Source organism: Balaenoptera ricei, chromosome 5, assembly GCF_028023285.1.
Source record: "Balaenoptera ricei isolate mBalRic1 chromosome 5, mBalRic1.hap2, whole genome shotgun sequence".
NCBI lineage: Eukaryota > Metazoa > Chordata > Mammalia > Artiodactyla > Balaenopteridae > Balaenoptera > Balaenoptera ricei.
In genome coordinates, this window is record NC_082643.1 from 37,520,625 (window position 1) to 37,545,125 (window position 24,501).

General features: G+C 38.0%; 1 protein-coding gene across 1 annotated transcript in view; it reads right to left on the bottom strand.

The window, feature by feature from the left end:
• The window catches only part of DCHS2 (dachsous cadherin-related 2), a 335,957-nt gene that overhangs the window by 79,117 nt on the left and 232,339 nt on the right, over nt 1-24,501 (bottom strand). Inside the window, exons 11-14 of the mRNA XM_059923955.1 lie at nt 19,450-19,584; nt 19,131-19,233; nt 18,985-19,091; nt 8,212-9,069 (exon numbers count right to left, since the gene is read on the bottom strand). Of these exons, the coding sequence (XP_059779938.1) occupies nt 8,212-9,069; nt 18,985-19,091; nt 19,131-19,233; nt 19,450-19,584 (1,203 nt within the window). The remainder of the gene's footprint in view (nt 1-8,211; nt 9,070-18,984; nt 19,092-19,130; nt 19,234-19,449; nt 19,585-24,501) is intronic.

A 24,501-nucleotide genomic window follows, 5' to 3' on the forward strand; every position in this document is an offset into this window, starting at 1 on the left:
GAACAGAGTTGGATGAATGGCACTACTCAGCTTTAAGACTATAAAGCTACAGTAATCAAGACAGTGTGGTATTAGTGAAAGAATAGATAAATAGACCAGTAGAAGCGAATAGAGAGCCCAAAATAGACCCATGTAAATACAGTCAATTGATCTTTGACAAAGGAGCAAAGGCAATACAATGGAGAGTCTTTTCAATAAATGGTGGTAGAACAACTACGGTTCCACATGCCAAAAAAAAAAAAAAAACCTGTACACAGACCTTCCACCCTTTAAAACATTAACTCAACATGGGTTACAGACCTAAATTCGAAATGTTAAAACAAAAAACTCCTAGACACTGGAGGAAACCTAGGTGACTCTGGGTTTGGGGATAACTTTTTAGATACCACACTAAAGGCAGGATCCCTGAAAGATAGAATTAATATGTTGGTTTTTTATTAAAATTAAAATTTTCCGCTCTGCAAAAGACAATGCCAAGAGAATTAAAAGACAAGACATATTCTGGGAGAAAATATTTGCAAAAGACATATCTGATAAAAGCCTGCTATCCAGAATATACAAAGAACTCTAAAAAGTCTACAATAAGAAAACAAACAACCTGAGTAGAAATGGACAAAAGACCTTAAAAGACACTCAACAAAGGAGATATACAGATGGAAAGTAAGCATATGAAAAAATGCTCCCCATCATATGTCATCAGGGAAATGCCAATTAAAATGAGATACAACCACACATCTATTAGAATGGCCAAAATATACAACACTGAAAACACCATATGCTGGGAAGGATGTGGAGCAACAGGAACTCTCATTCATTGCTGTGGGAAATCAAAATGGTACAGACACTTTGGAAGACAGTTTGGCATTTTCTCACAAAACTAGACATACTCTAACCATAAGACCCAGGAATCAAACTCCTTGGAATTTACCCAAAGGAGTTGGAAATTTATGTCTATACAAAAACATGTACATTGGTTTCTGTAGCATTTTTATTCATAATTGCCAAAACTTGGAAGATACCAAGATGTCCTTCAGTAGATGAGTAGATAAATAAACTGCAATATCTAGACAATGGAATATTATTCAGTGCTGAAAAGAAATGAGCTATCAAGCAGTGAAAAGATATGGAAGAAACTTATGCACATATTACTAAGTAAAAGAAGCTAATTTTAATAGGCTACATACTGTATGATTTCAACTATGTGACATTCTGCAAAAGGCAACATTATGGAGACAATAACAAGATCAGTGGTTGCCTGGGTTTGGCGCTGGGGGTATGGGGGAAAGGATGAACAGACAGAGCATATTTTTTTTTAGGGCAGTGAAACTACTCTGTATGATACTATAATGGTGGATACATGTCATTATACATTTGTCCAAACCCATAAAATGTAAAACAACAAGGATGAACCCCAATGTAAACTGTAGACTTTGGGTCATTATGACGTATCAGTGTAGGTTCCCTGATTTTAACAAGTGTGCCACTCTGGGAAGGATGCTGATAATAAGAGAAGGAATGCATGTACTGGGGCAAGGGGTACATGAGAAATCTCTGTATCTTCCCCCCAATTTTACTGTGTACCTAAACAGTCTTTAAAAAGTAGTTGTTAAAAAACATTAACCCTGTTACATCACTAAACAAAATATAATGGTTCAGAAGAGAGTTATGCAAAATCACCTGAAAAAACAGAATCGTTCCCATGGCAGAAGGCTTGATGGAGGTGTTAAGACACCAAAAGAAAGTATGTGTGGCCAAAAGGAAGTCAATGAGCAGAAATGACATAAATGAACTTATTTAACAAAACAGAACAAAACAGACTCACAGACTTTGAAAACAAACTTATGGTTACCAAAGGGAAAAGGTGGGGAGGGAGATAAATTAAGAGTTTGGGTTTAACATACACAAACTACTATATTTAAAATAGATAACCAACAAGGACCTACTGTATAGCACAGGGAACTCTGCTCAATATTCTGTAATAACCTAAATGGGAAAAGAATTTGAAAAAGAATAGATATATGTATATGTATAACTGAATCACTTTGCTGTACACCTGAAACTAACACAACATTGTAAATCAACTCTACTCCAATATAAAATATAAAAAATTTAAAGTAAAAAAATAAAAAGCAAGTTAATGAACAACGGAAGACCAGACAGTCATGAAGGCATCACAAAATTCTACTTGGCAGTGCTGCATGAGTTCTTTCTGAAGAAAGGGTAACACAGGCTGATGACATTCAACACTTGAATCACATCCTGCTTGAACTATTTAGGATTAACAAGCAACCTTCTGAGTACAGTTTGGGTTCCTGTGTCCTTTTTCCTACAAAGAGAGAGCTGGTCATCCTGACATGACTACTATAATCCACATGGCAATCATAGTTCTTCTGTAAATAAAGGAACTGCACTCTCGCTTATGTATCAGTCTCCTTCCTAACAGTTAGTAACCCCCAACCTCAGGAGAAGAACTCCCTGGTTTGTTAAGATGAGGCCTTGAGCCAGATGGGCAAGGCTCAGATGTGGGACTGGGGTTAATTCACAAAAATGAAAATTCCTTGTGAGATGTTCACCTTCTTTTGAGAGGACTTGACCTTGTAAGGCCTTTCTCCTTCTGTCTCCTCCAGAGCTATCTTAGAATCATAGGTAAGGTGATGGAATTTGACAGTTTGCCAATGGCTAGTTAGATGGCACTGATTCCAGTGAATTTCATTCCAAACAGGAGACTGGCCTTAAAGAATGGAATAGGAATGATAGATACTATTTGCTTCCCTCTTTTCATTATCATAAGTTATACGTTGGGCCCTGTTCCAAGGCCGTGGATGACATAGAGACAGCACTTCCAAAATTATGGGAACTCTGTCACCTTGGAAATTATAATTCTTACCTGGTTTGGGCACCAGGTGGAACAGAAAGGAGTGGTAGGGATTTAGAAACTGCAAATATTTCATTGCTGTTAAATAACTAAGTAACAACTGGTTGCTCTGGTGCGAATGTATAGCCAGCTAACTTTATAGAATTCAATCAAAGATTTGGGACAGAAAGAAGGTAACAATAACAATGAAAACTGTGACTAGTACACTCACATTACCTCACTTGATCCTTATGGTTTCTCTGTGAGTCAGTTGTTATTATTTCCACTCTCTAGAAGGAGAAAGAGAACTTGCCCATCTTGGATAGGAAAACAGTAGAGACTCACTCAGCTACATTAAGTCCTATAGCAATGTCCATACTCCACGTACATATGCCCAACCTTACTGACAGTAGGAGCCAGAATTCTGGATCGATTGCCAAAGGGCCAGAAGAAAAGTTTTCCTTCAAAATATCAAGATCTAATTTGTTTATGAGACAATAGTAAATATATTTTACTAGTTGGAATGCACTCCTGTATCATCATCATGTTTTCATTTTATCTGAAGTCTTTTAATGTCTGACTCTTCCATTTTTAATCAGGGTATCAATGCAATTCATAATTTCAATTTTTCCTTTCTAGTAATTATTAAAAATGCATGAAGTTGTGAAAAGTCCACATTGGGGACTACGGTTGCTGATTCACCCTCATTGGTATAACCAAAGCTCTGGAAGTGAAACAGAAGAAATAAAAGCTGGCTTCTAGAAGGTTCATTTAAATGGTTTAATGGATTGGAATGTCACGGACAACCAAGTGGTTTATATTTCACTTCAAAAAGATTCAGAATGGTTATATTTCCTCTCATGTGGGTAGAAAAGGAACAACAAGTGGTAAGGGTAAAGAGTGGGGAATCATTTGGGCTTCAGCTTTTCTGGTCACCTTGCTGTATGGCCAACCTCTCTCTTACAGGCAACTGACACCTTCTGAAATGACTCTTTCTGTGAATAAATGAACATTTCATGACTTAAAGAGACCTTACCTACTGAAGGGTTTCTTCTAAAATGCTATAAACTATAAAAAATTATATATATGTATGTATATATATATAAATCTATTATTGAACTATGTACTGTTTTAAACAATTGAAGTGTTAAGTTTAATGTTGTTAATAGATGAAAATAATGTCAATCAAAACTCAAACTTGTGGGCTTTCCAAGAAAGAAATGTTAAACAAATATAAATACATTGGAGTTATTTATTTTAACGTTTTATTTTCTTTAAAAAAATCTAAATGTTAAAAGCAGTTTAGGGTAATAGGATTTATGATGATACAGAACATAATTCACTCGGGATGTCAGGCGGTGCCTGCTGGATGGGATGCTTGAGTGAGCCACAGACGATGTGAGCTTCCAACAGGCACATATGTCTCTTTTGAAAATAAAGATTAAAATTGCAGATTTATTTGGGACAGAAATAATTCTGGAAGTTATAAAATGCTATTAAATAATTTATATCAAGGCCATTCTAACACTGATCAATGGATTTACAATCTCTTAAAACCACTGGAATCCAAAATTTTAAAAAAATCACCTTCTGGTGTCCATGATATGATCTGGTAATATGTATGAAATTCATGCTCCAGGCAAAGCTTTGGCCAGCTTGAAATATTCGGGGCATATGTCAATCAGTACGTTATGCACTTTGTCGTCGTTGTTCACTGGGGCCTAGGGAATCCTGCCGACCCTGGTGTAAGTTAGCTGCATCTAATCAGATTCAACAGCCTTCTTAACCACCATCCTTTCCTTCTCTTGTTCTCCTTCCTGTCATATGCTGCAGCTTTTAGGCTACTCTCCCCTTAGGCTCCATGCCCTTCACACGTCATAGCTACTCTTCAAAGCAAGGTCCCAACCCATTGCTTCCTATGTCTTGAAATGTACACCTACCTGGATATTTATGGGTACCATATGCTGTATTACTGCCAGGTATTAACCTTGCTTATGTGTAAGATTTAATAAACAAATTTTAAGAGTGTTAAGTTCTATTAAAAAGGTAGCAGTCAAATTTAGTTCAGTAATTCTAAATACAAGAGGACTAAGAAGGACAACTCTAATCAGAGGTCAAAGAAAACACAATGATGCGATAGCAGAATAGAGGCTTCTGCCCATGTATTCATTAGCTTTTCTGAATGAACTGAAACAGGAGGCCCACCTTCAGAGGTAAGAAAGTAATTTAGTCTTCACTGTCTTCTGCCCTAGTTTTTTTTAATCTCAGACCAGGTTACTCTTCGCCACATTGATTACTCCCAACTGTTACGGCTGGGGGTAGACAGAAGGTTGAGTGATGGGAAACAGACCAAAGTAGGGGTAGCTTCCTTCCTGTAACGGCAACCGCTACCGACAGAGTGAGTCTCGGACACAGAAATGAACGGCGCACTGCAAAGATGAAAACAGGTGAATAATTTCCCCTTCCATGGCAGTTTTTATTAGGGTTATTATTAAATCATTTCTGAATTCAACCACAAATATTATTATACTTACTAACCCATAACTTAATTTCATATTGAAATATTTTCTTTGGGGTGCTTTAGATATTGACTTTTATTTAGGTTTAATACTGCAAACGAATTAATCGTGGGTGACTTGAGAAAAGATACCTTAATTAGGAAATGGCCAGGCACATTACTCAATTTTTAGAAATTTCATTTACTAATGTGAAAAAGTGTGACACAACGATGAGTCCTGTGCCAATTCTTTTGAGTGATCATTTATTTAATGCCTACTACTCTGCAGAATTTATATTGGATGAGAATGTTCACTAGCCATGGTTGGAAATCTCATTACGTGAAGAATAAGTGAAGAACTAGAGACGGGAAAACTATTTTGAGTAAAAGCCAAAGACCCCCCAGTGTTCTACAAGGCCCTGCCTGGTCTATTCGCTTCTGACCTCATTTTTTACCATTCTTCACTTTGCTTACTCTGCTTCAGTCACACAGTCCTCTTTGCTGTTCTTTGAGCAAACCAGGAAGGCTCCCACTGGATTTCCCCTTTTTTTTTCGGAAATGCTCTTCCCCCAATTATATGAATGGCTACCTCCTCTTTTTAAGTCTTTGCCCAAATGTCACTTGCTCAATGATGCCTGCCTTAACCTGCTATCTAAAATTGCATTTGTGCCCTCCCCCAGCACCCCTTGCTCTGCTTCTTTATACCATAGATCTTAAAACCGTCTAACATACACTACACTTTAGTTATTTATTACATTCATTGATATTGTCTCTTTACCCCTGCTAGAATGTAAGCCTCACAAGGACAAGCATCTTTGTCTTTTAGTTCACTAACATATCCCAATAGAAGAGGACCTGACACATAATACTCAATAAAAATTTTGTTGAAGGAGCAAATAAAATATCTGAAGGGCGACTGTGTAGATCAGTGGAGTGCTCCAGAGGGCAGGACTAGGATTTATGAACAGACATAAAGGAGGCAGATCTGGGTTTAATGCAGGAATGACTTTTCAAATGAAAAGGTTTTCCAACATTGTCATGCAATCAAATCACCTGCAGAGTTTGTTAAAAACGGCAGTTCCTGGACCCCAGACCTACTGAAGCAGAAACTTCAGGGATCATCACAGAGTGCCTGTTTCACACCCAAGTTCAAGAACCACTGTCCTAAACTCTCAGTCACTGAAATATTCAAGTAGAGACTGAAAGGTCATGTGTCAAGGGTATTTAAGAAAAAAAGTGTTTATATGTTCATTGCAGACAAACACTGGGCTCAAAAATTCTGTGATTTTATCAGATCAATTTCAAGATTGACTCATATATTTTGCGCTGTTATTATTTAGAAAATGTCACCTTTCCTTTCTATCAGGCTCTGCTCTGGGGTTGGGATGTATACCTCTCCAGAGGTACAGAAACAGAGCTCTAAGGAGTATCTCATGTTATTTAACATTTAACTCTTATGCAGAAATCTCATCACACCTAAGTATATGTGTGGACATTTCTAGTTATTTTGGAAGTTGCTATTATTTCATTTAATTAAGGTAATTGCAATTTACCCTTAATTATGTTTAGAATCAACAAGGGGCCTTCCAAATAAGCAGCCCATTAGATAACCATAATTCAAAAGAAGATCAAAGTCAGGTTAATAATCTGCAACTGAGAAGAACCCTAATTTGTCATTGGATATTAAATTGAGTATTTTCTTTTCATAAAGAATATAATGTGTAACAAAATATTTTCACTATGAAATGTATAGATCAATTTCAGAAAAATGAAGGTTGCCTTTTAAATAGTGGTTGTTGTAGGTACGTATAAAGTGAAACTGAATCAAAAATGACAAAACAAAAACAAAAAAATGACTGGAGAAAGCAAACAGCACACATCAGACTGTCGCAGGCAAACTCCTTTTCTCCCCAGCCCTGGAGTCCATGTGCTTTGCCCTCTGGCTGGCTGAAAGGTTCAGAAGATTTATTTCTCAACTCTCTAGTTAGATATAATTACCTAGATTGGATTTCTTTCAATCCACAACTATATACAAATGGGTTTTTTTGCTTTGGGCTAGGAAGATCATTTAAATTAATTTTTTTTATGTTTCCCATTATGGCATGCATTTGAGTAGGGAAATAACTGAAAAATAATTTAGCATTATGAGGAAAAATAGTTACAATTCACTGAAGCCTGTTCTGAGTAGTATAATCTGTGCCAGATTCTTTGAAGATCAGATATTACTGCACTGTTTGAAAGCAATGCTGACTATATCAAAATGAAGTATAATATAAAATGAAGTATAATAATAATAATAACAGCAGTTCCCATATATTACATGTTGATTCTGAGTCAGATACTGTTTTAAGTGCTTTATATGAACTGGCTTATTCAGTCCTATACCCTAATGAGGTAGGCACCAAACTTATCCTTAATTTGCAGATTAGGAAACTGAGGCGGAGACATACAGCTGCCCAAGGACATGCAGTGGCAGTCACTGAACCACAACATACTTCACCTTTCATTGTACTTCTAGGAAAGTACTTTAGGAAATGTACAATTGTTCAGAATTCATAAACATTTAAATAAAAGGGTTTTTATTTGAGATTTTAAATTTAAGTTAAACTTTAAGAGCCTTGAATGATTTATCTTTCAGTATTTTTACTATCTTTTGCTGTCTTTAAAGGGGAGTGTGTGTGCGTGTTTTACTGTATTTGAGTATATTTTTCTAATGACATATTTTGAATGAAAGTTGGCATATCAAGAATTGGCTGCACTCAAAAATTCATAACTGAACCGTGATAGCACTCGTTCTATAATCCTTAGTTTTAAGCATTTTGTCAAAACTGGGACAATGTACAAAACACTTGACACTCACCTGCCTCACAATTTTCGGGCACAATCCCATTATACAGATGCTGGCTGAAGGAAATCCTTACATTTTCTCCTTCCATGTGAATGACCAAGAGACCAGTGGTTGTCCTAGCTGGGAACCCCTGGTCCACAACTTTTAACTGCAGCCAGATAGGAAAATATTCTGAAGCTGGGTTTTGCTGAAGTTGAATTTCTCCTGTGTATTCATTAATAGAAAACACTGACTGGGGCTCTGCAAAACTAAATATGACAGTTCCATTGGGTCCCAAGTCTGGGTCACTGGCTCTCAGGATGGCGGTCATCTGGTTAGTAGGTGACTGGGGGGAAAGAAAAATATCAAAGGGGTTCTGTTCCCAAACTGGATCATTGTCATTAACATCAGTGACATGTACTTTTATGATCACCTTGGTGCTTCTTGAGCCCTGGACACCACAGTCTCTGGCCACAGCCTTAAATGTATGCTCAGCTCTGGCTTCTCGGTCAAGGATGTGACTGGTTCTCAATGTGCCCGCTACGGGATCAATGGTGAATGCCCCGGAAGCCTCATCCGCCAGAGAATACTCAGTTTTCCCATTCAGGCCTTCATCTTTGTCCACAGCAGAAAGCACAAGAACCACGGTTCCCACTTGAGCATCCTCTCTCACAGAGGCCTGGTAATGGAGCCTGGAGAAGGAAGGACTGTGGTCATTGTCATCCAGAACTCTGACTTGCAGCTGCACCATGGAGCTCAGGGGTGGATCCCCCAGATCGGAGCACAGGATGACTAGGGTGAAGTTGCTGACTTGCTCCCGGTCCAAAGCACGAGTAATTGAGAGTTCTCCTGATGTTTCATTAATAGCAAAGTACTCATCAGTATTTCCATCTAGTAAAGAAAACAAATTCAAAATACATTTGAATTCAAAAAGTAGCAGCCCTTTGCCATGAATATATATATTCATTCAACAAGTATTTATTTCCTGATTATTACATCCTAGAACTTTTGTAAGTACTTTTGTAAGTACATGATAAGGTTCCTGCCCTCATGAAGTTTCTATTATTAGGAAATAAACAAAAAAATATAATTCAGTATTTATCTTAATTCAATCAGTAATTCGAACACTTGCTTTGACTGATTTGCAGCAGTATGATTTGTTTTGTGTGCAACTTCAACTTTTTATATTAATATATTTTTCCTCTTGGGAGGATTAAAATGTATGTTTTACATGAAATAAAACAGTAGTCAGGTATAAGCAACAGGATACAATGTCCATTTTTAGATATCAATCAAAAAATAACAGATTGATGTACGACAGCATATCTGTAATTTCCCCAAATGTTACTACAGACTGAATGCCGGTTATACTACTGCAGTAAGGTCTCTTCTATATTCCACGTCTTCTGTGCATGAATCATAACACTTCTGTTAGAGATACTGAAACATTTGTCTATCTCTTCCATAACATAAGCCAGGATTATGTTTTATTCTTCTCTATATCCTTCAAAAAAATGTTCTTTTTGCTATTGTACATGGTACCAAGTAGAATAAAATTTTAAACTGAACATAGGGATAAAAAGCTTCCAAAGGCATGTTAAAGTCACCCTAAAAATTAGTTGGGAAAATGCGGTTCAATTACCAGCCACATTCTTGGACGAGGGGCACCATTCCATTCCCAACAGTGTGGGAACTTACTGGAGCCTACCAGAGGCAAATGGAAGAAGTGGAACAGCATTCTGAGAAAACAACAGCCACAGGTAGTGCTGGGGGCTGAGAAGGGACTGCATTTGTACGTCTTCTTAAGATGTGTTAATTTGTACCAAACACAGGGATGGTGAGACAAACTACATTTCTGTGGCATTTGTGGTTGATAAAGCAATTCATTCCCTCAGTAAACATTTCAACAACACCTGTCATGTACCAAGTATGTGCTGGACACTGGGAATACGAGGAGCGGAAGATGTGATTCTGGCCTCCAAGAGTTTACAGTCCAAGAGGAAAGGCAGGTCAGTACCTGAACATTAAAATACAGTGTGAAACTCACACGTGCAGGGCGCTGGGAAGCACAGAGGATGAGCACAGGGTCTGGTGTTAGGATGGCCAGGAAATGCTTCTTAGAAAGAATGACATCAAAACTAACTCCTAAAGGGGAGGAAGCCAGGCTACAAGTCTCAGTGGAGGGGAGAGGGAAGAGGGACAAACCTGGGTTAAGTCCCAGGAATATGACAAATTAATCGTTGCAAACATTTTAGTGTGACTAGAACACTGGGTTCTCTGGGTATTTGAGTGTAGAGGGTAGGGAGACAGAGGGTCGACAGTGGCAAAAACATAAATCTGGAAGATAAGCAGGCATCCGATCATGAACTTCCCTGTGTACACTGCTGAAGACTATATTATCTTAAAATCTATTGGGAGGCCCTGCAGGATTGTAGACAGGAAAGCGTCATGAATCACATTTCTGTTTTAGGAAGAGTACAGGGCAGCAGTGTCAGAGCTTGATTAGACTAGAGGAAGATTAGGAGGTTACCATGGTATCTACGTGAGCAATGAGGAGGTTCTGCAATAATATGCCCCTGGAGGAAGTGGACACACCCCAGAGATATAGAGGAGGATAATAAGGAGTAAGGAAGGGAAGAGTCATAATCCGGCTTAGGGGGAAGACTCAAGGGTGTCAAGACCAGCTGTCTTTAAAATGAGGTCTGAGGACCCTGGGGTTATATTAATTTATCTAAGGAGTATCTGGAAACAGGTAAATTTTAAGGTAATTTCCAGAAGTTCAGTTTATATATCTTTATTCCTAAAATTGTTCTGCCTAAGAAAACCCCTGGGATCTCGTGGGTTTGTCCTTCCCCAAATCAATTTTATAATTACCCTTCTTGAAAATTATAAAAGAAAGGTTCACCTCTCGCCCCTCGCAACCTGACCAAGGTGTACCACACAAGTGTGTGAAAGTTTCTAGGCTACCAAGCAAAGGGGAATTCCAAATATTGGTGTTTCATGTTGAAATAGGGACTGACGTTAATGCCTGGGAAAGACATCCTTTTTATGTTGGAGAGGGTCTTTGCTACGAACTAAATTTTAGGACCTATTCAAGCTCATAATTAGTAAACAAATAAAAAATAAAGACCATTAATTGATTTGGGGGCATATAATGCAGAAGGAGTTTAAGAAATAAGTGTTACTACTATAACAACAATCTGTCTCCCATGTAAAAAATGTGAACAAGGATTTTGAGTGCTTACATCTGTAACAAGAATTTTTTAAGGGCATGTTGAACAAAAAAAGGCTGAAGATCACTGGCAGAGATTCTAGAAGAAGCCAGACCATGATGAAGTGAGTGAAAAGGGAGTGATGTTAAGTTCAGTTTTGGACACATTGATAATGAGATGCTGCTATATATAAAAATTGGGTCCTTGAGGCTGTCAGAAAAAATGGTGAAACAATTTGAAACAGAAGGGAAAAAATAAGTGGGTGTCCTAGGGGTGAAAAAAAAAAAAAGATTAGGGTGTGACTAGTCTGGCTTTGCCATCTGAGTTGTCTTCCAGGTATTTTATCTTCATTGTCTTTCAGGTATTTTATCTCTGTAAATTGTTGAAAACTAATACATAATGAGAATGGTTCTTGTTCACAGAAATTCAAATTAATTGTGTCTAGTGGAATGGCATTGATTACTATACTATGGATAGACCTCTTCTGCATTTCAAAATTTCTTATTTTCGCTCTGTGTGTGTATGTGTGTGTTTCTTACATTTCTCCTTGAACTAATTTTAACATCTTTTTGGTTTGTTTATTAGCTAATGAGTTGAATAAAAATCTTTGGAAGTTGTTAGTTTTATATTTGTATGAGAGTCATACAAATATGTCCTTTGATGGGGAGTTCTGGAGTGAGGATGGCACAGAGCAAAGTCCACAGTCCAACACAGGACATAAAGTGCAAACAAAAATGCTATTTCTGGTCAAAGGCACTGATCCTGATTCTGCTTTCTCACTGTAAAAAGAAGGAGAGAGAGAGTGGAAAATAAAAATTTATTAGGAGGTAGGATCAAGATGGTGGAGTGGGAAAAGTCTGAGCTCACCTCCTCTCAGGAAGACATCAAAACTACATAAAGAGAAACCCTCTCTGAGACTGACCTGAAGATTAGCAGAATGGCTCTTCTACAACCAAGATTACAAAGAAAGAACCATGTGGAGTCTGGTAGGAGGGGAGGAGAAGAAATCTAGTCAGGACCCACACCCCTGGTGTGTGACCCAGAAGAAGAGAAGGATTTCACAGGCTCAGGAATCCTCCCTCAGGGGTGAGGGGTTTGAGTCCCACATTGGGCATACCAGGCCTGGGGTCCAGCACTGGGAATACAAGCCCCTTTAGGTGGTTTGAAAACCAGTGGGGCTTAATGGAAGCCTGTAGGAAACTGAGACTCTGCTCTTGAAGAGTGTGGACTTTCACTTGTTTGTTCCCAGTCCCAGCACAGAGGCAGCAGACTGAAACATGCCTGGTGCTCTGGCCAGTCTGCTATGACTGCTCCAGTGCACCTTACCCCTGTCTGAGACAGGCTCTTACCTCAGCCCCTCCTGCTCCAACCCCACTCCTTGACAAGGCAGAAACCATCAGTGCACCTTGGGAGAAGCCAGGGCTTGCACCAGCCTCCTATTCCAGCCCTCTGGGTCCCAGCCCCACCCCTGGCCAAGGCAGAAACCACTATAGCACCAAGGAGACACTAAGCTCACTCAGGATTGTGGCCCCAGCCCCTCAGACCCTGGCCCCACCCCCTAACAGGGCAGTGACAGCTAGCACATCCCAAAAGAAATGTCCCATGATCACTTTAGATCCAGCTCTACCACTGAAGCTACTGGGAATAGGCAAACTGCATAGGGATGCTCCAACACAAAGACATGATTTCAAGACCTAGAAGGGTATGTTTTACCTAACTTCATAGAGACAAACAAACAAAATGAGAAGAAAGTCATAGAGAGTCAAACAAAATGAGAAGACACAAGAACATGTTCTAAAGCAAAGAGCAATATAAAACACTGGGATGGGGAGGAGGGAAGCCTAATGAAACAGAGATAAGTAATTTACCTGATAAAGGGTTCAAAGCAATAGTCATAAAAATGTTCTCCAAACTTAGGAAAAGAATAGAGGAATACAGTGAGAACTTCAACAGAGAACTAGAAAATATAAAAAAGAGCCAATTAGAACTGAAGAATACAATAACTGAAAGGAGAAATACACTAGAAGGAATTAACAGCAGATTAGGTGATACAGAGGAACACATAAACGACCTAGAAGACAGAATAGTGGAAATCACCCTATCAGAGCAGCAAAAAGAAAAAAAGTTTAATAAGGATTATTTAAGGGACCTCTAGAACAATATCAAGCATACTAACATTTGTGTTATAGGGGTCAGAGAGGAAGAGAGAGAAAAAAGGGGCAGAAAGCATATTTGATGTAATTATAGCTGAAAACATCACTAACCTGAAAAGGAAATGTATCCAGGTCCAAAAATCACAGAGAGGCCTAAAGAAGATGAATCCAAAGAGACTCACACTAAGTCATTTCATAATTAAAATGGAAAAAGTTAAAGAGTGAATGACAGAATTTAAAGACAGGAAGAGAAAAACAGAGTCACATACAAGGGAACCACAATAAATATTAGCTGACTTTTTAGCAGAAATCTTGCAAGCCAGAGGGAGTAACAAGACATGCTTAAAGTGCTGAAAGGAAAGACCCTACAACCAAGAACACTCTACCCAGCAAGGTTATCATTCAGAATTGAAGGAGAGATAAAGAGTTTCCCAGACAAGCAAAAACTAAAAGAGGTTGTTACCACTAAATTGGCCTTAGAAGAAATGTTAAAGTGTCTTCTTTAAGTGAAAAAGAAAAGGCTATAAAAAAAATTTTTTTTTAAGATGTGAAGAAAAGAAATCTCACTGATAAATATAAATATATAGTAAAGGCAGTGAATCAACCACTTAAATAAGCTAGTACAAAGGTTAAAAGATAAAAATTATAAAATCAACAATAACTATGATAAACACTGAAGGGATATAAATAAAGATGTAAAATATGACACCAAAACATAAAGCGTGTTGGGAGTGGAGTGAAAAATGTAAAGCTTTTAGGATGTGTTTGAACTTAAACACTATCAGTTTAAAACAACTATATGTAATTGATATATATGAACCTCATGGTAACCACAAATCAAAAATCTCCAATGGATATACAAAAAACAAAGAGAAAAGAACCCAAACATAAAACTAAAGAGAATAGTTAAACTGCAAGGGAATAGACTAAAGGAACAAGAAAAGAACAGAGAAGAATTATAAAAACAACCAGAAAACAAGTAACAATATGGCAGTAAGTACATATCTGTGAATAATTACTTTATGTAAATAGATTAAATACTCCAATCACAGGACATAGGGTGGCTGAATGGATAAGAAAACAAACCCATCCATATGCTGCCTACAAGAGACTCACTTCAGATCTAAAGACACATTCACCTGAAAGTAAAAAGATGGAAAAAGATACTCCATGCAAATGGAAATGAAAAGAAAGCTGGGATAACGATACACATATCAGACAAAATAGACTTTAAAACAAAGTTAATAACAAAAACAAAGAAGGGCATCATATAAACGGGTCAATCCAAGAAGATATAACATTCATAAACATAAATGCACCTAGTACAAGAGCACCTACCTATATAAAGCAAATATTAACACACATAAAGGGAGAAACTGACAGAAATACAATAACAATAGAGAACTTTAATACCCCATTTACATAAATGAACAGATCATCCAGACAGAAAATCAATAAGGGACACATTAAATGACACAGTAGATCAGAAGGAGTTAATAGATATCTACAAAACATTCCATTAAAAACAGCAGAAAACACATTCTTTTCAAGTGCACATAGACCATTCTCCAGGACAGATCACATGCTAGGCCACAAAAAAAAATCTTCAATACATTTAAGAAGATTGAAATCATATCAGGCATGCATCTTTTCTGACCACAGTGGTAAGAAACTAGAAATCAATTACAGGAAGGAAACTGGAAAACACACAAACATGTGGAGACTAAACAACATACTACTAAAAAACCAATGGGTCAACAAAGAAATCAAAGAGGAAATTAAAAAAAATACCTTGAGATGAATGAAGAGAAAAACACAACTTTCCAAAATCTATGGGACACAGCAAAAGCAGTTCTAAGAGGGAAGTTTATAGTAATTCAGGTCTAACTCAAGAAATGAGAAAAATCTTAAATAAACAACCTAACTTTCCATCTAAAGGAACTAGAAAAAGAAGTACAAAGCCCAAAGTCCACAGAAGGAAGGAAATAATAAAGATGAGGGCAGAAGTAAATAAAATAGAGACCAGAAAGAAAAAAGAAAAGCTCAGTGAAACTAAGAGCTGTTTTTTTTAAAGATAAACAAAATTGATAAAACTGCTAGCCAGACTCATCAAGGAAAGAAGAGAAAGTCTAAATAAATAAAATTAGAAATGAAAGAGGAGAAATTACCACTGATATCACAGAAATACAATCATAAGAGAATACTATTGACAATTATACAGCAGCAAATTGGACAACTTAGAAGAAATGGAAGAATGCCTAGAAACAGACACACTTCCAAGACTGAAGTAATGAAATTGAATCAATAATCAAAAAACTCCCAACAAATCAGAGTAGGACCAGACCAGAATTTGAGGGTTTCTATCAAACACCTAAGGAAGAGTTAATACCTATCTTTCCCAAACTATACCAAAAACTGAAGAGAAGGGAACACTTCCAAACTCATTCTATGAAGCCCTAATATCAAAACCAGACAAAGACACTACAAAAATAAATTACCAGGCCAATATTCCTGATGAACATAATGCAAAACCCTCAACAAAAATATTAGCAAACTAAATTCAACAATACATAAAAAGGATTTTTAATCATGATCAATTGAAATTCATTCCAGGGATGCAAGGATGGTTCAATATCTGCAAATCAATCAAGGTGTTACACCACACCAGAAAAGGGGAGGATAAAAGCCATATGATCATCTCATTTCACATAAAAAAAGCATTTGGCAGAACTCAACATCCATTTATGATAAAATCTCTTATCAAAGTTGGTAAAGATGAAACATACCTCAACATAATAAAGGCCATACATGACAAGCCCACAGCTGACATCAAACTCAACACTGAAAAGCTGAAAACTTTTCCTCTAAGATCAGAAATAAGACAAGCATTCCCACTCTCATCACTTCTATTTAACATAGTATTGGGAGTCATGGAGAGGGGCAAAGTGGGTGAAGGGGAATCATGGGTACAAACTACTAGGTATAAAATAAGTTACAAGGATGTAATGCACAGCACTGGGAATACTCAATATTTTATAATAACTTTGGAGCATAATCTATAAAAACATTGAATTATTATGTTGTACATCTGCAACTGTAAGTCTACTATACTTCAATTTTTAAAATGTCCTTTAATGGGACTTAGATCTAGGGTACAGTCAAGATAGGGAGATATTGAGGTCCAGTGGTAGCTGAAGACAGGAACTGGACGAAATGACCAGAAAGACTGTGTCTACGAGAAAAGAAAAGATATGTCAAAAAGATCCAGAAAACTCTGACAAGTCAGAGAACCACCAGAAGAACAAGGACACTGGGAAGACTTGTCTAGAAAGACAGATGAAGGACCAAAAGAAAGTAAGTGGCTTTCTGAAGTCAAGGTGAGACCAAGTGTCCAGGGCATGGTGCACAAAGACACAAAGCAATACAATTAAATTAAGAACTGAAAAAGATCCAACGCATTTGGCAACAATGGGATATTTTATGTCTCTGGAAAGGGTAGTTTCGGTGGAGTGACTTCAGTGGAACACATTTTACAGCAGGCTAAGAAATGAAAGTAAAGACACAGAAACCAGAGTGTAGACAACAATTTTTAAGAAGTTTGTTTGTGAAGGAAAAGAGACAGTGAGTGAAGGGAGACATCTATGCTTTTCAAGATGGGAAATACTGATGGGAAAAGCCAGTAGAGAGGAACTGTTGACCATTTGGGAAAGGGAAGTGAATGGTCAAAAAGAATGTCCTTGACGCTGTGAGAGGGGACAGGTGCTGTCTGAGGATTATTTGTAGCTGGTCCTCAACAAGATAAATACAAATAAATTAAGAGTAAGCATTTAGAAAATTTTATAGCAACATGAGAGAATAATCTTATGTCTCCATAATACAGTAATAGTTTTTAAAAACTGGGGCTTGCATTTTGTATGCCTTTGATTTTTTCTCCCAGTAATTTATATTTATTGGATTTTACAAAAGTATCAGTCACAACAGATTGGAAATTTCAAAAAACACAAACCCTGGTCCTTAACCACAATTGGTTTGAGAAGTTCTAGAAAACAGGTAGAGTTTACAGAGGAGGAAAATCATCTATTCCACTGCAACAGTAAGAAAGAGGTAAGAATTGGCCTTATTCTTAAAATTGGGCTCCTCAAAGTTACTTTGAGGGAGTATCATTCTTTTGGATGGTAATATGAAATATGTGTAAACATTTAAGATAGATATGTCCTTGGACATGATAATCCAGTTACATTTATCATAAGGAAGTAATTGGGTGTGTTCACTACAGCATTTTTATAATAGTAGACTGTTCAATAATTAAATTAGCATAAATGAGGATGAGTGAGATAAATGATGTTATACATATGCATACTAGAAATGCTAATATATGTGTATATTCACTGACATGAATCATTTATACAGTATATTGGTTTTAAAATGAGATAACGAAATAGCATACATAAATTATTCAATAGTGTAAGATTGGTGTCTGCATTCTCTGAGGTTCATGGAAAAGTGTTTTTCAAAAATATCAAGTTACTTATCTCTGCAAGATATAAGATTTTTGCTTACTATTTTGGTTTTCATAAATTGTATATATATTCTACAATCATATATCATTTTATAATCAGGGAAAAAGACAATAAAACTATTCTCATTTTGGAGTAAAATGGGTGGTACATAGAAAACATGGTTTGGTTATAGGATTTTTAGTAAATAGAGAGTGATAACTTCCAGAAGCTAGTCTTAAAGCTCTTTTTATTAAACAGCTTCCCTTCATCAGAAGCAGTCTCTGAAACATTACTCTAGCCTCATCTCATATCATTCCATGTGTACTCTGACATGTGCTAAAAATTGGATTCTTCACTTTTTTTCAGGTGAATAAGATGTGGCCTTCTCAAGCTTGCCATGCTAATGTTAACATTATTCTGCCAGAAACCTTATGTTTCTCATCTGAAGGGAACAATATTACAAAATTATCTTCTAGTGTAGAAGTTCCTAAAGACTTTGATCTCTGGGGTATTGTTGTAGATCTGAAGTGTTTCATTGGTCTGCAGATCTGGGAATTGTTTTTCTACTCATGTCCTCTAGGCCTGAAAGAAAGTCTTGACTGCTCAAAATAATAAAAATAAGTGATCATACGAGAGAAGTGAAAATAGAAAAAAGTGAAAATAGAAAAAAAACCTATCTGTTCCATCTGTACATGCACTAATATTAGTGGATTACTAACAGTGAGAGTTGTCAAGGGCAGATTTTTGAGGAGTTTGGAGGGCACTGGATCAGGGTGGCTGTGGGGAGGAGGAGAGGAGACCCAGGGCACCAATCAGTTCTTAGCAGGTGTGAGTTCTGTAGACACTGCACTAGATACCAAATGCTGAATGCATTCCATGAAGTGTGTGTCAACCGAGTTGGTATCGTGGGGAGGGGGGGATTTAAATAAAGATAATACTTACCAATTATGTGATACCTGACAGCTCCGTTATTGCCAGCATCCATATCAGAGGCCAAAACAGTGTAGACAAGCCCTGGCTCTTGGTTTTCCAGAACCTCAATGTCATGCCTGGGGACAATAATCTCCGGTGCATGATCAATGTCATGCCTGGGGACAATAATCTCTGGTGCATGATCGTTTTCATCTCCCACAGTGCAGAGAATTGTTGTAGTCCCAGACAGAGCAGGGGCTCCCCCATCACGTACAAGTACTGACAAGGAACAAAAGACGGCACAGATGGTGGCCATTAATTCATACCTAAAATATGCTGCCCTAACCAGACAGCAACAGACCAAATTAACCGGGTAGCACTGGGTCAATAATATTTTATTTAAAGACAACTTACTGAAATGTAAAATTTCACCTCTCAATGGCCTGCTGCCTATTTTTGTTTTTGTTTGTTTAGCACAGTCAAGAGGTCCCTTACCTTGAAGGGTGAGGACTTCCTGAACTTCTCTGTCAAGTGTGGTGGTTGTCACCACCTCCCCAGTGTCAGAATTTATCTCGAACAACCCGAATAAAGCGCCTGGCATGATTTCAAACTGAAGCTTAGAATTGATTCCTAAAGGAAAATATAGAGGAAAAACTCAGCCATTATCCCCTTGGAATCCATCTGTCTCTTCTCCTTTTTCCTATGAACAATTAAGGCCATAGATAAAAAAGGCAAAACACGTAACCTTCAAATTAAAGTCAGAAACAAAAACAAAAATTTAAAACAACTCTTTTGGCTGTTCTTGCTAAATAAAAGCCTTCAGGGCTGAAATGCTGGATTTTCAAAAATCCTTCCCACAGTGAATGCTTAAGATTTTCTCCCTCCCATAAAAAATTTCTTATGAGTGTGCAACCCTACAACATATTCCTAATTACTCCTGCTAACACCCGATTGTGATTTAATGGCATCATTATAAGCTTGCAGGGCAAATGACAAGTTTTGTAGGTGGACCCTCTGTTTAAAAGTTTGTGCCCAAAGAGCTTCAAGATTGAGGAAGAGTAACACATGAAGATCACCCTCCTCTTCACAAATATATCAGAAATACATCTACATGTGTAACAACTCCTACAGAACACCTACTGAACGCTGGCAGAAGACCTTAAACCTCCCAAAAGGCAAGAAACTCCACACGTACCTGGGTAGGGCAAAAGAAAAAAAAAAAAAAAAACACAGAGACAAAAGACTAGGGACAGGACCTGCACCAGTGGGAGAGAGCTGTGAAGGAGGAAAGTTCTCCACACACTAGGAAGCCCCTTCGTGGGCAGAGACTGTGGGTGGCAGAGGGGGGAAAGCTTTGGAGCCATGGAGGAGAGCACAGCAACAGGGGTGCAGAGGGCAAAGTGGAGAGATTCCTGCACAGAGGATCGGTGCCAACCAGCACTCACCAGCCCGAGAGGCTTGTCTGCTCACCTGCCAGGGCGGGGGCTAGGAGCTGAGGCTCGGGCTTCGGAGGTTGGATCCTAGGGAGAGGACTGGGGTTGGCTGCGTGAACACAGCCTGAAGGAGGCTAGTGCATCACAGCTAGCTTGGAGGGAGTCCAGGAAAAAGTCTGGAGCTGCCGAAGAGGCAAGAGACATTTTCTTGCCTCTGTGTTTCCTGGTGTGTGAGGACAGGGGATTAAGAGCACCGCTTAAAGGAGCTCCAGAGACGGGCGTGAGCCGCGGCAATCAGCGCAGACCCCAGAGACGGGCATGAGACGCTAAGGCTGCTGCTGCTGCCACCAAGAAGCCTGTTTGCAAGCACAGGTCACTATCCACACTTCCCCTCCCAGGAATCTGTGCAACCCGCCACTGCAGGGTCCCGTGATCCAGGGACAACTTCTCTGGGAGAACACATGGCACACCTCAGGCTGGTGAAACGTCATGCCGGCCTCTGCCACCTCAAGCTTGCCCCGAACTCCGTACCACTCCCTCCCCCAGGCCAGAGTGAGCCAGAGCACCTGAAGCAGCTGCTCCCTTAACGCCGTCCTGTCTAAGCAAAGAACAGACACCCTCAGGCGACCTACACGCAGAGGCAGGGTCAAATCTAAAGCTGAATCCCAGGAGCTGAGCGAACAAAGAAGAGAAAGGGAAATTTCTCCCAGCAGCCCCAGGAGCAGTGGAATAAATCTACACAATCAACTTGATGTACGCTGCATCTGTGGAATGCCTGAATAGACAATGAATCATCCCAAATTGAGGAGGTGGACTTTGGGAGCAACGATATATATATTCTTTTCCCTTTTTCTTTCTTTGTGACTGTGTATGTGTATGCTTCCATGAGTGATTTTGTCTGTATAGCTTTGCTTTTACCATTTGTCCTAGGGTTCTGTGTGTCCGTTTTTGTTTTTGTTTTCTTTTTAGTATAGTTTTTAGTGTTTGGTATCATTGGTGGTTTTGTTTTTTGGTTTAGTTGCTCTCTTCTTTTTTCTTTTTTTTTAAATTACTTTAAAAATTTTTTTTAATAATTATTTTGTATTTTAATAACTTTATTTCATTTTATTTTCTCTCTCTTTCTGTCTTTCTTTCTTTCTTTCTTTCATTTTTCTCCCTTTTATTCTGAGCCGTGTGCATGACAGGCTCTTGGTGCTCCAGCCAGGAGTCAGGGCTGTGCCTCAAAGGTGGGAGAGCCAAGTTCAGGACACTGGTACACAAAAGACCTCCCAGCTCCACGTAATATCAAATGGTGAAAATCTTCCAGAGATCGCCATCTCAATGCCAAGACCCAGCTCCACTAAACAATCAACAAGCTCCAGTGCTGGACACCCTATGCCAAACAACTACCAAGACAGGAACACAACCCTACCTATTAGCAGAGAGGCTGCCTAAAATCATAATAAGGCCACACACACCCCAAAACACACCACCAGATGTGGACCTGCTCACCAGAAAGACAAGATCCAGCCTCATCCACCAGAACACAGGCACTAGTCCCCTCCACCAGGAAGCCTACACAACCTACTGAACCAATCTTAGCCACCAAAAACAATGGGAACTACAAAATTGCAGCCTGCAAAAAGGAGACCCCAAACACAGTAAGTTAAGAAAAATGAGAAGACAAAGAAACACACAGCAGATGAAGGAGCAATGTAAAAACCCACCACACCTAACAAATGAAGAGGAAATAGGCAGTCTACCTGAAAAAGAATTCAGAATAATGATAGTAAAGATGATCCAAAATCTTGGAAATAGAATGGAGAAATACAAGAAATGTTTAACAAGGACCTAGAAGAACTAAGGAGAAAACAAACACTGATGAACAACACAATAACTGAAATTAAAACTTCTCTGGAAGGGATCAATAGCAGAATAACTGAAGCAGAAGAACGGATAACTGACCTGGAAGATAAAATAGTGGAAATAACTACTGCAGAGCAGAATAAAGAAAAAACAATTAAAAGAATTGAGGACAGTCTCAGAGACTTCTGGGACAACATTAAACACACCAACATTTGAATTATAGGGGCCCCAGAAGAAGAAGAGAAAAAGAAAGGGACTGAGAAAGTATTTGAGGGATTATAGTTAAAATTTTCCCTAATATGGGAAAGGATATAGTTAATCAAGTCCAAGAAGCACAGAGAGTCCAATACAGGATAAATCCAAGAGAAACGCCAAGACACATATTAATCAAACTATCAAAAATTAAATACAAAGAAAAAATATTAAAAACAGCAAGGGAAAATCAATGAATAACATACAAGGGAATCCCCATAAAGTTAACAGCTGAACTTTCAGTAGAAACTCTGCAAGCCAGAAGGGAGTGGCAGGACACATTTCAAGTGATGAAGGGGAAAAGCCTACAATCAAGATTACTCTACACAGCAAGGATCTCATTCAGATTTGATGGAGAAATTAAAAGCTTTACAGAGAAGCAAAAGCTAAGAGAATTCAGCACCACAAGACCAGCTTAACAACAAATGCTAAAGGAACTTCTCTAGGCAGGAAAAACAAGAGAAGGAAAAGACTTACAGTAACAAACCCAAAACAATTAAGATAATGGTAATAGGAAATACATATTGATAATTACCTTAAAAGTAAAAGATTAAATGCTCCAACCAAAAAACATAGACTGGCTGAAATGATACAAAAACAAGACCCATAGATATGCTGTTTACAAGAAACCCACTACAGACCTAGGGACACATACAGACTGAAAGTGAGGGGATGGAAAAAGATATTCCATGCAAATGGAAACCAAAAGAAAGCTGGAGTAGCAATTCTCATATCAGACAAAAAAAGACTTTAAAACAAAGAATATTACAGAGACAAAGAAGGACACTACATAATGATCAAGTGATCAATCCAAGAAGAAGAAATGTTATACATTTACAATTTATAACAATTGTAAATATTTATGCACCCAACATAGGAGCACCTCAATACATAAGGCAAATAGTAACAGCCATAAAAGGGGAAATAGATAGTAACACATTCATAGTAGGGGACTTTAACACCCTCTTTCACCAATGGACAGATCATCCAACATGAAAATAAATAAGGACACACAAGCTTTAAATGATACATTAAACAAGATGGAATTAATTGATATTTATAGGACATTCCATCCAAAAACAACAGAATACACTTTCTTCTCAAGTGTTCATGGAACACTCTCCAGGATAGATCATATCTTGGGTCACAAGTCAAGCCCTGGTAAATTTAAGAAAATTGAAATCATACAAAGTATCTTTTCCAACCATAACGCTATGAGAATAGATATCAATTACAGGGAAAAATCTGTAAGAAAAAAACAAACAAATGGAGGCTAATCAATACACTACTTAATACCCAAGAGATCACTGACGAAATCAAAGAGGAAATCAAAAAATACATAGAAACAAATGACAATGAAAACACGACGACACAAAACCGATGGAATGAAGCAAAATCAGTTCTAAGAGGGAAGTTTATAGCAATACCATCCTACCTTAAGAAACAAGAAACATCTCAAATAAACAACCTAACCTTACACCTACAGCAATTAGAGAGAGAAAAAAAAAAAAACCCAAAGTTAGCAGAAGGAAAGAAATCATAAACATCAGATCAGAAATAAATGAAAAAGAAAGGAAGGAAACTATAGCAAAGATCAATAAAACTAAAAGCTGGTTCTTTGGGAAGATAAAAAAAATAATAAACCAGTAGCCAGACTCATCACGAAAAAAAGGGAGAAGACTCAAATTAATAGAATTAGAAATGAAAAAGGAGAAGTAACAACTGACACTGGAAAAATACAAAGAGTCATGAGAGATTACTACAAGCAACTATATGCCAATAAAATGGACAACCTGGAAGAAATGGGCAAATTCTCAGAAATGCACAACCTTCCAAGACTGAACCAGGAAGAAGTAGAAAATATGAACAGACCAATCACAAGCACTGAAATTGAAACTGTGAATAAAAATCTTCCAACAAACAAAAGTCCAGGACCAGATAGCTTCACAGGTGAATTCTATCAAACATTTAGAGAAGAGCTAACACCTATCCTTCTCAAACTCTACCAAAATATAGC